This window comes from Saccopteryx leptura, chromosome X, assembly GCF_036850995.1.
Source record: "Saccopteryx leptura isolate mSacLep1 chromosome X, mSacLep1_pri_phased_curated, whole genome shotgun sequence".
Taxonomy (NCBI): Eukaryota; Metazoa; Chordata; class Mammalia; order Chiroptera; family Emballonuridae; genus Saccopteryx; species Saccopteryx leptura.
In genome coordinates this window covers 76742264-76757056 of record NC_089516.1, presented here as the reverse complement: position 1 = coordinate 76757056, position 14793 = coordinate 76742264, and the positions used below count along the sequence as shown (strand labels likewise).

Below are 14793 nucleotides of genomic sequence, written 5' to 3'. Positions count from 1 at the left end.
CCCCTATCATGGTTCTAAAGTGTTCCCAGAATTCCCAAGGCTCCCACAACTCCTCTTGCGTATCGTTACGCATTTGTTATAGGGTACTAATTATAATTATGTTTGTAAACCGGCCTCTTTTCTTTTGTTCATAATTATTTTTATTTATTCTTGAATTTGATGTCATTTTCTTTCCTTAATTTTATTACTTTTTAGTATTTTTTAAAATTTATTGTGTTAACATAGATTCAAGTGTCTCCGTCAATATAACACCCTCAACCCGCAACAGTGTGCACCCCATTACACCCCCTTTGACCCTCTCCCCCATCTTCTCCCCTCCCTCTGGGACTTGCTGTCCTGTTACCTGTATCTATGTGTTATGTATGTATAGTTTGCTTCTCTTAAATAGGCAGTGAGGCCCTCAAAGGCCGACGCTTGATTCATTTCAGTATAATTAGTATATTTCTGTATCATTTTGCTGCAGATAGAAAAGACCTCCAAAATTTCAACAGCTTATGACGAAGTTTATTTCTACCTCACATTACATGTTGGCTACAAGTGTTGGTTGCTCCTCTGCTCTACACATCTGCTCATTCCAGAACTCAGGCTGAAGAAGCAACCCTGACTTGCAATGCCATTCTTGTGGCAAAGGGCAAGACTAGAAAATCTAACAGGAGTATGCAATCCTCTAACAGTAAAAGAGAGCAAATATTAAAATCATAAATATAATCTACCATCACTTGGAAACTAGCAGTTCTTAACCCACTGAAGGTGCTAATATATACTTGTTGAAGAATTAAATGAACAAATTAAAATAAACAAATATTATGAAGCAACCTCATGTTCAGTAGACATTTTCACAGCTTCCTCTTTTTCTCCCTCCCATAGTAACTTTCAGAAATCTTTTATTTTCAAAAGAATTCATTGTTTACATATCAGTTTTACCCACTAGAATTCATTTGTTATGAATGATAATTTGGTCTTGCTTTTCTTTGTTCTCTCTCTCTCTCTCTCTCTCTCTCTCTTTAGTGAGAGGAGGGGAGATAGTGAGGCAGACTTCCACATGTGCCCCGACCGGGATCCACCCGGCAACCTCATCAGGGGCTGTCCTCAGCACCTGAGGGTGATGTACTTGGACCAACTGAGCTATCCTCAGTGCCCAGGCCCAACCTCAAAGCAACCAAGCCACTGGCTGCAGGAGGGGAAGAAGGAGAGAAGGAAAGAGGGAGGGAAGAGAAGCAGATGGTCACTTCTCCTGTGTGCCTGACCAGGAATCAAACCTGGGACATCCATACATGGATCTGATGCTCTATCCACTGAGCCACCGACCAGGGCTGTCCTCCCTTTTTCAAAACTGATTGACTGCTTTTAAATGTTGATTGATTCATTCACTCGTTTCCTTTAATCACCAAATTACACTCTTATTCTTCCTCCACAGATGGCTACTGGAATATGTTTAAGTTATCTTTTTGAGTCTTACAAAATGCACACTGCAGTAATGTGTACATGTAGTACTTTTGATTTTGTTACATATCTTTTTCTTTTTTCACAGAGTAAATGGTATATTACAGTTCTTTTGTATCTTACCCTTTTCAATAAAAACACACTTTAAATTAATCTGCATTCCTATGTATACACACAGCCCATGTTTTGTAGCTGCTCTACAGGACTCCAGGATACAGATTCCTATTTGACCTACCCACCGCAGAGAGGGACATCATTGCTGCCTTGAACTCCCCCCCACATAAATAACACTGCGATCAACATCCTTGTGGAACTTCCCTTATGAACTTGTACATCTGTGTGATATTCATCCTCAGGAACAGAATTACTAGGCCACAGGGTAAGTGCATATATTATACTTAATTTCACTAAATCTATCAGATTGATCTCCATAGTGGCTGTACCACTCATCTCTCCTACCAGTAGTACATGGGGGATGCTTAGATTCCCATATCCTGACCAACATTTATACTTCACCAGCATTCTTTTTCTAACTTAATAAAATATTATCTCGTTGCTTTAACATGCAGTTATCTGGTAATTATTTTGAACATCTTTTCATATCTAAGTTATCATATGCTGCACATTATAGGCATGAAAATGTTTTTTTGTTTGTTTGTTTTGTATTTTTCTGAAGCTGGAAACGGGGAGGCAGTCAGACTCCTGCGTGCGCCCGACCGGGATCCACCCGGCATGCCCACCAGGGGGCGATGCTCTGCCCATCTTGGGGCGTCGCTCTGCCGCAATCAGAGCCATTCTAGCGCCTGAGGCAGAGGCCACAGAGCCATCCCCAGCGCCCCGGCAAACTTTGCTCCAATGGAGCCTTGGCTGCGGGAGGGGAAGAGAGAGACAGAGAGGAAGGAGAGGGGGAGGGGTGGAGAAGCAGATGGGTGCTTCTCCTGTGTGCCCTGGCTGGGAATCGAACCCGGGACTCCTGCACACCAGGCCAACACTCTACCACTGAGCCAACCGGCCAGGGCCTGAAAACATTTTTTTTTTTAATGAATGTGCAAAATAGTAAGAGAGAATGAAAGATAAAAGTATCCACAAAGGGCCCTGGCCGGTTGGCTCAGTGGTAGAGCGTCGGCCTGGCATGCAGAGGTCTCGGGTTTGATTCCCGGCCAGGGCACACAGGAGAAGCGCCCATCTGCTTCTCCACCCTTCCCCCTCTCCTTCCTCTCTGTCTCTCTCTTCCCCTCCCGCAGCCGAAGCTCCATTGGAGCAAAGATGGCCCGGGCTCTGGGGATGGCTCCTTGGCCTCTGCCCCAGGCGCTAGAGTGGCTCTGGTCGCAACATGGCGACGCCCCGGAGGGGCAGAGCATCGCCCCCTGGTGGGCGTGCCGGGTGGATCCCGGTGGGACGCATGCGGGAGTCTGTCTGACTGTCTCTCCCCATTTCCAGCTTCAGAAAAATACAAAAAAAAAAAAGTATCCACAAGGCTTATTAAGAGTTTGGATATGGGGGATACTTTATGATCTCAAGATCAGATATTGATGCACTTAAGTGAAATAAGGGACACAAGAGAAAAATCAAATTTTGTAAAAATAAATTTTGAACAAGTTGAATTTGGTGTACCTAAAGTTATCAAGTAGGGATTTGGAAACATGAATGATTGAGGTGAACTATGGAGTCAAGCTTAGGAGCTTTGCTGCACTACCAGTTAGCCTAGTGATATGAGAAGTTCCTGGTGAGTTTCAGAATGACTGAATGACAAGATCCAAAAACAACTAACCCAAATGTACATTAAGTGTGTAGCTCATGCCTCAGCCTGGAGCACTGATATCCATTAAGTCGGTATAACAGATGGTTTCATTCAGGAGAGATTACAGGAATGTGTCACATTTTTTCCTGACGTGTTCAAATTATATTAGGCAACTTTCATTATCCTTCACAGACTGCTACTTACACTGGTTGTCTTTTTTTTTTTTTTTTTTTTTTTTTTTTGCATTTTTCTGAAGCTGGAAACAGGGGGAGACAGTCAGACAGACTCCCGCATGCGCCCGACCGGGATCCACCCGGCACGCCCACCATGGTGCGATGCTCTGCCCACCAGGGGGCGATGCTCTGCCCACCATGGGGCGACGCTCTGCCCACCAGGGGGCGATGCTCTGCCCATCCTGGGCGTCGCCATGTTGCGACCAGAGCCACTCTAGCGCCTGGGGCAGAGGCCACAGAGCCATCCCCAGCGCCCGGGCCATCTTTGCTCCAATGGAGCCTTGGCTGCGGGAGGGGAAGAGAGAGACAGAGAGGAAAGCGTGGCGGAGGGGTGGAGAAGCAAATGGGCGCTTCTCCTGTGTGCCCTGGCCGGAATCGAATCCGGGTCCTCCACACGCTAGGCCGACGCTCTACCGCTGAGCCAACCGGCCAGGGCTACACTGGTTGTCTTAAAGTGTTTTTTTATCCTCAAGGAACCAATTTCCCAATTTAAATTGCAAGCTCTTTAATAAGCTAGCTTTTAATAGCAACTCTAAAAATATTTCACCATATTTTCAATAACTTCATCACATACTTCTGGAAAATATTTTAAAATAGACAGACCATGAACCCCAGAATTATCCATCTACTGCCTTGCCCTTTTAAGACCCTTCAGAACACCTGCCAATTACAATGCTCCCCCTGTGATTCCTAACATAGGCCACTACGCTTTAAACTCTGGGGCTGATTCACCAGCCAAAACCAACTGGAATAGGGATCGGTACTTGAACCAAAGTCAGCTAACTACAGGCTGTCTTATAAAGGGGCTTGATGTGCAATTTCTGCCCAAGAGTCTGTAGTAATTAGTAACTAGCCAACCAATCAGATCCTCTCTCTAGGAAAGTCTGTATGCAAAGCATGTGTATTAACAGAAGCAGAATAGTTTCAGTATCCTTCTAATTAAGCCAGTACTTACGTTTTACTTGAATGTGCTTCTGTTCTTCAAAATCTGGAAAAGCCTAATATTCTGCTCTCTATAACCTGTATAAAAGCCACACATACCCTACCCCCACTAGTGGTTTTCAAACTTATAGCAACACATTAGAATCACCTGGTGGGCTTCCAAAACATTAAAATACCCCATCTAGGGTGGGGTTCAAAAATCAATCCTTTTTAAAGCTTCCCAAGATAATTCTAATATATAGTTGGATTATGAAATATTGACTTACATTGTGCAACAATATTAAGGAATGTTACAATCCATGAAAACAGTCTTTTATTTCCATATTCAATGAGGGTCACCAAACACCTAACAACCATCACTAAAGATGGTATCACAGGAAATAGTTCAGTCACATGGTGTGGGAGGAGGGAATTGCACAAATAAATTTTATTTTATGGCATAAAATAACATCCTGGAACCTATAACAAACATGGTTGAATAGGCTAAAGGTTTCAAAACATAAATTTCAAAGTTACACTAAAAATAAAGATGTTCAACAATGCTGACAGAAAACAGAAAAATTGATTTTGCTGGGAATAGCCACCAGTCTTTCCAAGTACAAACTTTGCTTTGTCAGGTTCTAACTATTTTCTAGCATAAGTCACATGAAACAAAGTCGGGGAAAGAGCCAAGGACTAAAGTTGACACAATATACAGATGGTATTAGCAGGGATTTTGAAACCTTAAAACCTACGATGTCCAAGTTCCCTCTTGTTCATACTACCCTTTGCCCGAGCCTGGACGCTTAATCCGAGTCAGGAATCATCTGCTGTATTCTAATTCCTACAGTGGTCTGCATTTTTTCCCCATTGACCAAACTTCCAGCTACTTCTCAAAACATAAAAATCTGTTCCAAGCATTTACTCTCCCTTCTCATTGCCTGAAACAAAACATGACTGTCCCCTGAAGTCACTGCTTCCCTTGTACCTTCCAGTGGAAGCTATTTAATGTGTCTCAGGGATACGGGGTAGTTTCTCTTCTTGCTCACTTCCAATGCTGCTTCTAAGCCATTGCTTCTCCGTCCTGAGGGAAAAAGCTCTGTCCTTGTTAGTGAGGAAGTGGAACTGGAGCCCTCCTGAATGGGAATGTAAACTGATACAAGCACTCTGGAAAACTATTTGGCAGTATATAGCAAAGCTGCATGTGCCCTATGACGTTGTATCCCTTCTCTTAGGTATATACACTTAAAAGAAACTTACACTTACATGTACCATAAGGACGTACACAAAAATGTTCATAGGAGTATTACCTGTAATAGCTCAACACTAAAAATATTTAAGATGGTAATCTATAGTAGCCTGGATATTCCCATTTTTAAAATACCATATTCCCCCATTTAAAAATGCACATTGATTTGGGGCCCAAAATTAGAAAAAAAAGTATTACATAAAGTTATTGAACTCAAGTTTTATTCATCATAAAATTCAGACAACTCCTCTTCACTGTCAGAACTCCCACCCGTTAGCTTGTCCTCATCTGTGTCTGATGACAAATCACTGTCTTCAACAATGAGCACAAAAACAAGCACAAAAAAAGCGGGTAATGCAAGTAAGAAATCTACAACCACTGCATAAGACGCATCCAGTTTCTAGACCCCAAATTTTTCAAAAAAAAATGTGCATCTTATACATGAAGAAATACAGTAAATAAATTGTGATACAGTCCCCTCTGGAATAGCAAACAGCAATAAGAATGAATGAACAAGTGTTACATGCATAATGGCTGAATCTCAGAAGCAGAATATTGGGTGAAAGAAACCAGACATAACAGAGTAAATAATGCGTAATTCGATTTATATGAAGGCAAAATTAATGTACAGTGGAGGATAATTATGTGGAGGAATAAAGGGGAGGGTTTTTGGGCTGCTGGTAATGTTATATATATATATTTTTTAATTTGGGTACTTGTTGAACAAGTATGATCATTTTGTAAAAATTAACCAAGTGACTTGGGATTTGTGTGCTTTACATGTACGTTATATTGCAATAAAATAATCTACATGAAGGTAAGAGAATTCTGCTCCTTAGAGGCTCACACCATCCATCTGATCATCATTAGCACTATCATCTACCTACCTCCTGGGCACTTCATTCCAATCAAAGGTTAAGGATCCTGGTTAAGATCTTAGTTTATACTTTAACTCCTGCCATAATTTTTAGTGACTTTAATGTCCATGTGGATGGACCATCCAAATGCTTTATCTCGCCTGACCTGTGGTGGCGCAGTGGATAAAGCGTTAACCTAGAAATGCTGAGGTCACCGGTTCGAAACCCTGGGCTTGCCTGGTCAAGACACATATGGGAGTTGATGCTTCCAGCTCCTCCCCCCCTTCTGTCTCTCCTCTGTCTCTCCCTCTCCTCTCTAAAATGAATAATAATAAAAAAACAAGTGCTTTATCTCACTGCTCTTTTATCTCACCTCCAACTTTCACATTAACTCCATTGTGGCTACCCACTGCATGAGAACCCAGAACTTGATACAGATAAAATCATGAACTCAGCAAGCTTTTCTCTGAATAGAATCTCTTACTGCAGCTTTGATTTCCTCACTGCTCCACTCCTGTCCTTTCAGGTAATAAAATTACATACCTTAGAAAACTTTTGGTAAGAATGAAGTGAAATAATGTGCATCAACAACGTAGCAGAGTGTCTGACATGTAGGAAGCACTCTATAAATGGTAGCAACATTTCGATTTTAAAAGTTCTATTACAAACAAATTCTTTCTCAGGACCTAAATTTTCTCAAATTCAGTCATACTCTGGCATTAATGAAATGTTAGTGGCTTTTATCTGACACTACTACATTCCTTCCAATCTTTTGAAATGTAGGTCTGTACGCCAGCCATTCTGATTCAAGAAATCGGCAGTATCCTATGGTAGCTCTCTTTTTAATTTTTTGAGGAACTCCCATACTCTTTTCCACAGTGGCTGTACTAGTTTACATTCTTGCCAGCAGTGTGAGACTTCCCTTTTCTCTACATCCTCTCCAACACCTATTATTTCTTGTCTTATTAATAAAAGCTATTCTAACAGGTGTGAGATGTGACCCAGCAATCCTTCTTCTGGAAATCTACCCCTGCCCAATTCTTTTCCCTAACATATTTATTACCTTTTCTATTTTTCAATTACAGTGGACATTCAATATTATATTAGCTTTGGTGTACAGCATAGTGGTTAGACATTTATATAACTTACAATGTGATTCCCCAGGTAAATCTAGTGGTACCCACTTGGCACCATGTATAGTTATTAGAATTCCATCGACTATATTCCCTATGCTGTACTTTACATCCCCGTGATTACTTTGTAACTGCTAATGTGTGCTTCTTAATTCCTTCACCTACTCTAAAAATTTTAAAACACACACACACACACACATATAATGGAATACTACTCAGCCATAAAAAGATGAAATATTGCCATTTGTGTCAACATGGATGGACCTTGAGAATATTAAGCTAAGTAAAATAAGTCAAAACAGAAAAGGATAAGAACAGTATGATTTAATTCATATGTGGAATATAAAACAAAAAGCAACAAATGAGCAAACAAAGCAAATATATAAACAAACAAGAAAAACTCATAGATACAGACAACAGAATAGTGGTTATTAGAGGGGACGGGGGCTAGAGGTGCATGAAGAGAGAAAGTGGGTCAAATGCATGGCAATGGAGACTCGGTGGTGAGTACACAGATATCATACTATAAAGTTCCACACCTGAAATTTATATAATGTTATTAACCAACGTTATCTTATTAAATTTAGAAAAAAATTCTACTAAAATCTAGTAAGATAACCATTAAAAAAAAAAGTCAACAGGAGACATTATCACAGTTCTTGTTCCTCAAGGCTAATCACACATCAATGTTCCACCATCCTATCCGCTCAACAAGCTCTTATATTTCAAGCTGTATGCCAAGTTTCCCTCCGTCCCTCCCTCCTTCCTTCCCTCTCCCTCTCCTCCTCCCCCTCACCTCCCCTGCCCTTCTTTTCTCTTTCTTTTTTTGTGACCGAGACAGAGAGGGAAACAGAGAGAGGGACAGACAGGCAGGGAGAGAGATGAAAAGCATCAATTCTTCCTTGCAGTACCTTCATTGTTCATTGATTGCTTTCTCATATGTGCCTTGACTGGGGGGCGACAGTAGAGTGAGTGACTCCTTGCTCAAGCCAGCTACGTTGGGCTCAAGCCAGCAACCTTGGGCTTCAAGCCAGTGACCTTTGGGCTCAAGCCAGCAACCATGGGGTTATGTCTATGATCCCACACTTCAGCCAGTGACCCGGTGCTCAAGCTGGTGAGACCACTTTCAAGTCAGATGAGCCTGCATTCAAGCTGGTGACCTTAGGGTCTCGAACCTGGGTCCTTTGCATCCAAGTCTGATGCTCTATCCACTGTGCCACTGCCTGGTCAGGTATATGCAAAGTATATTTCAGTTATCCACCATCCTTCAGGAGTCCTTTCTACCTTGCTCTTTGTATTAAACTCTGGGGTTTCAAAATTAGTACAGATCACCTTTTCTGTACCTTGGCCTCACAGATGTTTCCTCAAGCTTAAGTCCCATGATCTGGACTTTGATCTTGCAATTTCAGATCCAGCTCGACTGCAAACTACTCTGTGACTGTAGACAAGTGACTCAAACTTTGTAAGCCTTGGTTTCCTTACCTGGAAAATGCTGATAATAACAATATCTACTCATAGGGTACTGTGAAACATGAGAAAATTCACATAAATGCTTAGCAAAATGCTCATCACAGTAAATGTTCAATAACATAATAGCTCTCATTACTATTACTATCTTTCCTCTATACTAGTTCTTGGCATATTTCCCCTTTCTGCTCAGGTCTCCTGACTTTTTTTGCTCAGTTTAATTAAGATATCATTAACATAGTCTCCATTTTTTAAATGAAAAGACTTATTTTCTCGAATTTGCTACCCCTTCCCAAGATTTCCTTCTTTCCTTTCATCACAACACTTCTCTAAAGTGTAATATACACCACCTTGTCAGAGGGAACAAGAATTAGTGGAAAGAGCATGGATTTTTGAAACAGAGATAATTTGTTTGAATCTGGCTCTTCCACTTATCAGTTGTATTACATATCAAGCGCTTTCTCTAAGCCTAAATTTTTTCTAATGTAAAATGAGGATACTACCAATTTCTTAGGATCATCAAGACAATTAAACTCTTGAAATAATACATGTAAATCCACTGGTGAAAGCAGGTGCTTAAATGAATGCCAGTTTCCCACCTCCATCCTTTCCTTAACCCCATTACAGTCTACCTCTTTTTCTACCATGTTACTTACGCCTCTTTGTCTCACTCCAGTTTTCAGGAGCAGTATAATTCTGGGCAATTTACTTAACCTCTCTCAAACTAAGCTTTTCATTAGCAAACTGGTGATCATGATGTCTACAACAAAAGGTGGTCTTGAGAATTCAGAGACATGACAATCACAAAGCACCTCAGCATGGTAACTGGCTTTGTGGTAAGCCCTTGATAAATGGTGTCCGCCAGTGATTTCTTAACGGTCAGATGAAAAGACTGTCCGACTCCCTCCTTTCCTCAGTTTCAGTGACAACACACTACTCTGGTTGGCCCTGGAGGCCAGGAAAAGTCCCTGACTCTGAGTCAGTCACTTGTTACATGGTGTGGTTAATGTATTGTCTTCTCTCCTCATTGTCTGGCACTTGTTAATGTAGAATTTATTGAGTACCTAACATAAGTGATACCTGTGCTATGTGGTACAGATGCAAAAATTGTTATAATTACTGTCCTCAAGTAGTTTAGAAGGGATGGTAGGATAGTAAAAAAAAAATAGTCTATTACTTGCACTATGATAGGTCCTATGATAAGAGGATTGGGTCTTCTTGGAGCACGAAGAGGAGTTATTTAAACTAAACGGGAGAGGTTCAGGACACTATCTTGAAAACGGCACTTGTGGTCGTTATGTGTTGGGGTAGTACACAGTTATCTGATAAATGAGTAAATAAAGTGTGAAAAAGAAATACCCAGTAGAGATGGGAAGCGGCACATCACATCAGGCCCAGAGAAACAGAAGGCAGAAAGGCCTGGCGTGCCAATATTAGGAGCGTTCCTAAGAAATGAGGAGTGAGGCGGTCAGGCGAAGGCAGCGCGTTTCAGACCCAGGAGTTCGACCTGACGCCAGACAGCAGATAATGGAGCGGCAGGAACAGTTTTTAATTAGGGGAGGGACATACTGAGGTTTGCATTTTAGTAGAACGACTACTGTGGCGGCGCAGGGGAGAGTGGATTCCAGGAGAGCCAGGCTAGGGGTGAGTCCAGTTAAAAGGGTGTTGTGATAACTAAATTATGAGAGTCAGAATTGCCGAAACGGGGCAAGAATGGCGAATCAAGACGGATACGAAGCCAATGTAAACAATGACTGAACTGAATTATTCACTATTTGTATGTCCTGCAAGCTGTGCATAGAGCAACGAAGACCGCGCTCCAAATGTAGAGATTTCTCGGCTACTGTCCCTGAAACGTACTTAGGGAGCTGCGGTCCGCTGCGCAGGCGCTGCCCGTGCACAGGTTCCCAAGTGGCACTTTCCCTACAGAACTCAACGGGAACAGGTTTGGCATTCAAGCCCGGACATGAACAACAGGAATACAAATCCGTGCACTTCAGAGACACCGTGCCACGTGTTGACCTGGGTGTATTGCATGCCAAACGGCGTTTGAACGAATTCCTTCAAAGGGTCATGAGGCCTGGTCCCGCGCGCCCCGACCAATGCCCACGACTCTTTCCTCTTTGTTTCAGCTCAAGACCCAAACTTCTGCCTGTCGCCCAGCCGAGCGCTTTGACCAGCAGTCCCCCTGTGGCCAAGGGGCCGCCGGATAAGCCGTGCCACGCGGGGCACTGGGCAGGGTACTGTCCCCGGCTGAGGAACTCCTAAGGGGAGCGGCGGGTGGCCCCAGGCTTCAGACAGGAAGATTCCTGGACTTTGCCGATTCCTCCCGGCCCCACCTCCATCCCGCCTCTAGTTGTAGGGTTCCTTCTAGAGTTACTATAGTGCTGTTTGCCCCTACAGAAACTCAGCAAGTTGTTTTTTTAAAAACACTTACCCTTACGGCTGCCATGTCTCTGACCCTCTCTACCCAAGTTTTCATACGGAGTGCAAAGAGGGACAAAACAGTTCAAGTCCGCTCCCCCTCTTAGAGCCCCGCCTGGTCACGGCCATTGGCCGCCGCCCTCCCTTTCTCCGCCCCACTGCAGCTTCTTGGGGAAGTGGCTGCACAGTTGGTCTTCGGTCTTTCGGAGAAATGCTTGGTTGTTCTGATTGGCTGGTTGGACCTCTGATAAAACCTTTCAGAACATTCTCCAACGTCTAGTTGAAAGTTATGTTGTTGGGTGCAGAGCTTTTCATTATTTCGGTTGTGTCCGGCATATGTGATTTCTCTAGATAAGGATTGAAAACTCAAGTCCCGCTGCCTTAATAAATAACTGTATAGTCACAAAGAAAACGTTTCCTCTGTGATAGATGGACAAGTTCACATTCTAAGACTATGTCACTGAGCATCTACTATACACCAGGCACTTGTTCAACGTACAGAACAAACCACAGGGCCTTCCCTCATGGAGTTTATGGTTCCAGGAGGAAAAATGTCAACTAAATGTCACAAAGTGCCAGATGCTATGAAGGAAAATAAAACAATATGGGTTTACATAGATTAAGGAAAGGCTTTCTGATAAGGTGACATTTAAGGAAAGTGCTGAAATAATTTAGGGAGGAAGGTTTCACGCAGAAAGAACAGCAATGAAAAAGGCCAGTGTGGCTAGAGTTGTATGTTCCCAGGGAGTGAAATAACACATTGATTGTTTGTTTCCAAAGTTGATAATTTCAACTAAAGTGTCACAGCAGAAATTTAATCATAGATTTCATTTTTTATTAATTTTATTTTTTATTTTTAATTATTTATTCATTTCAGTGAAGAGAGATAGATAGATAGATAGATAGATAGAGAGAGAGAGAGAGAGAGAGAGAGAGAGAGAGAGAGAGAGAAGGGGGGAGGAGCAGGAAGCATCAACTCCCATATATACCTTTACCAGGCAAGCCCAGGATTTTTTTTTTTTTCCTGAAGCTAGAAACGGGGAGAGACAGTCAGACAGACTCCCGCATGCGCCCGACCGGGATCCACCCGGCACGCCCACCAGGGGGCGACGCTCTGCCCACCAGGGGGCAATACTTTGCTCCTCCGGGGGTGTACCGTCGCTCTGCCGAGACCAGAGCCACTCTAGCGCCTGGGGCAGAGGCCAAGGAGCCATCCCCAGTGCCCGGGCCATCTTTGCTCCAATGGAGCCTCGCTGCGGGAGGGGAAGAGAGAGACAGAGAGTAAGGAGAGGGGGAGGGGTGGAGAAGCAGATGGGCGCTTCTCCTGTGTGCCCTGGCCGGGAATCGAACCCGGGACCCCTGCACGCCAGGCCGACGCTCTACCACTGAGCCAACCGTCCAGGGCCAAGCCCAGGATTTTGAACCAGTGACCTCAGCGTTCCAGGTCGACGCTTGATCCACTGCACCACCACAGGTCAGGCTAATCATAGATTTCTATAATTGTTAATAAAAACTTCAGAAGTTCTTGTTTTTCTGTAAAAATCAGTGAAAATGTCTGAATGAGAGAGCACTTTGGCATCATTTGATCCATTACTTTGGAACAAGAGTCCAGTGTTTAGTGCAAATTATCAGGGCATTCAGATACTGCCCTTTTGATTATTTTGGCAATTCCAAACCACTGTCTTCTGTTGTTTCTCCTGCTACTGTTTTTAATTAATAGTTGAATATTTTGTCTATGTCAATATCCATTCTTCCTATATTGTGTTGTTGCTTAATAAATGTCTTTCTCCGCAATTTCTGTGACCCAATCCTCAAGGAACAATTTAAAGCTTAGTTTTTTGCTTTGCATCACTCAAGACTAATTCTGTTTGCACATACTGTATTTTTTAGTCTGATTAATAACCTTATTTAAAGTTTCACACCAGATGAATTCAAATTCAGTAAAATATTTCATGTATCAACTAAAAGTTATATTTTATATAAAAATTTACACTTAAATTTTGCACTGTTTTAGTGTTTTAAATTTTAAATACTAATAAAAACATAATATGATCACATAAGATGGCAGGATCTGGAGCAACCCAGTCATATTTCTTTGTCTTTTACACAAACTCTGCTGTCATTGTTCATTTCTAATTTTCTTTTAAAATGCCAAGATATGTAGCACTGTGGGGAATGGAGACAAACTGCACCAAAACTATGATCCAACAATTCATAAACTTTGTGAATTTATTCTCTAAAAAAAATATGTGTAGTCCACTCAACATGTGTTTGGATACTGGCTATATAAGTGGGACTTCTTCAAACTAATTTTCACCAATCATGCCACGTTTGGTAAGGATAGTTATCAAAATGTACTAGTTTGAAAGGTTACATGTATGTTATTAAAAGTTGAGAATACCATAAAATTTGTTTAGAAGTTAGACCAATTAAGAGATTTTCTGTAGGAGAACTCTTTTATCACTGACATTGTCTAGAATTGCCAGCATGTGGTGAGAAGAAGAAGCACAATAATGTTATTTTGTTTTAAAATTAATTTTAAATTAGCTAAAGAGATTCCACCTTCTAGTGCCTGCACTCATGTCTGATTACTCGCATCTCTGCCCATGGGACACCACAGCCTGTCATTGTTCTCTGTGCTGAGAACAGAACAAACACAATCACTGATCTGGTAGAGCTTAATTGTAAAATTTTGATCAAGAAAACGAAAAAAGAAAGAAACAAGATCATTGTGAACAGTGATAAATACTATAGAGCCGTGGCTTTCAACCGCTGGTCTATAGACCAGTGCAGTTCAGCTGGAAAATTTGTGCTGGTCTGTGAAAGAGTCAACCACCTGATGTTAATTCTTTCCTGGACTGGCCCAGGTCCATGAACCCGTGGTTGAAAAATACTGCTATAGAGAGTAAGTAAGTTGGGTTTGGAAATATTTTAATTTGGGAGAACACAGAATACTTCTGCAATGTGGAAGACGCTCATGCTGAGATTTGAAGGTCTGGGCAGAGGGAAAACAAATGCAAAAACCTTGAGGTGGGAACAATCTTACTGGCTCACTGTGCGTGTGGAAGAAATGGTAGAAAAGTCACGCAAAAGCCAGATGTCTAATGAAACTGTTCATCATTTCATATTTCATCAGACCATATGGATATCATCTTTCATGAAGTACTTGTTCAAGTTTTTTGTTCACTTTTTTCATTGTGTTTTCTCTTTTTCTCACTTAGTTGTATACGTTCTTTTTAAAGACTGTATGTAAGCAGTGAAATGTGTTGTAACTCAATATAACTCAATAAAAAATAAACAATCCAATCAAAAAATGGACAGAAGA

General features: G+C 41.9%; 1 protein-coding gene across 1 annotated transcript in view; it reads right to left on the bottom strand.

Moving 5' to 3' along the window:
- Positions 1-11594, bottom strand: part of APOOL (apolipoprotein O like) — a 74302-nt gene extending 62708 nt beyond the window's left edge. Inside the window, exon 1 of the mRNA XM_066356319.1 lies at positions 11482-11594. Within this exon, the coding sequence (XP_066212416.1) occupies positions 11482-11526 (45 nt within the window). The 5' untranslated portion in view covers positions 11527-11594. The remainder of the gene's footprint in view (positions 1-11481) is intronic.
- Positions 11595-14793: the final 3199 nt, after the last annotated feature.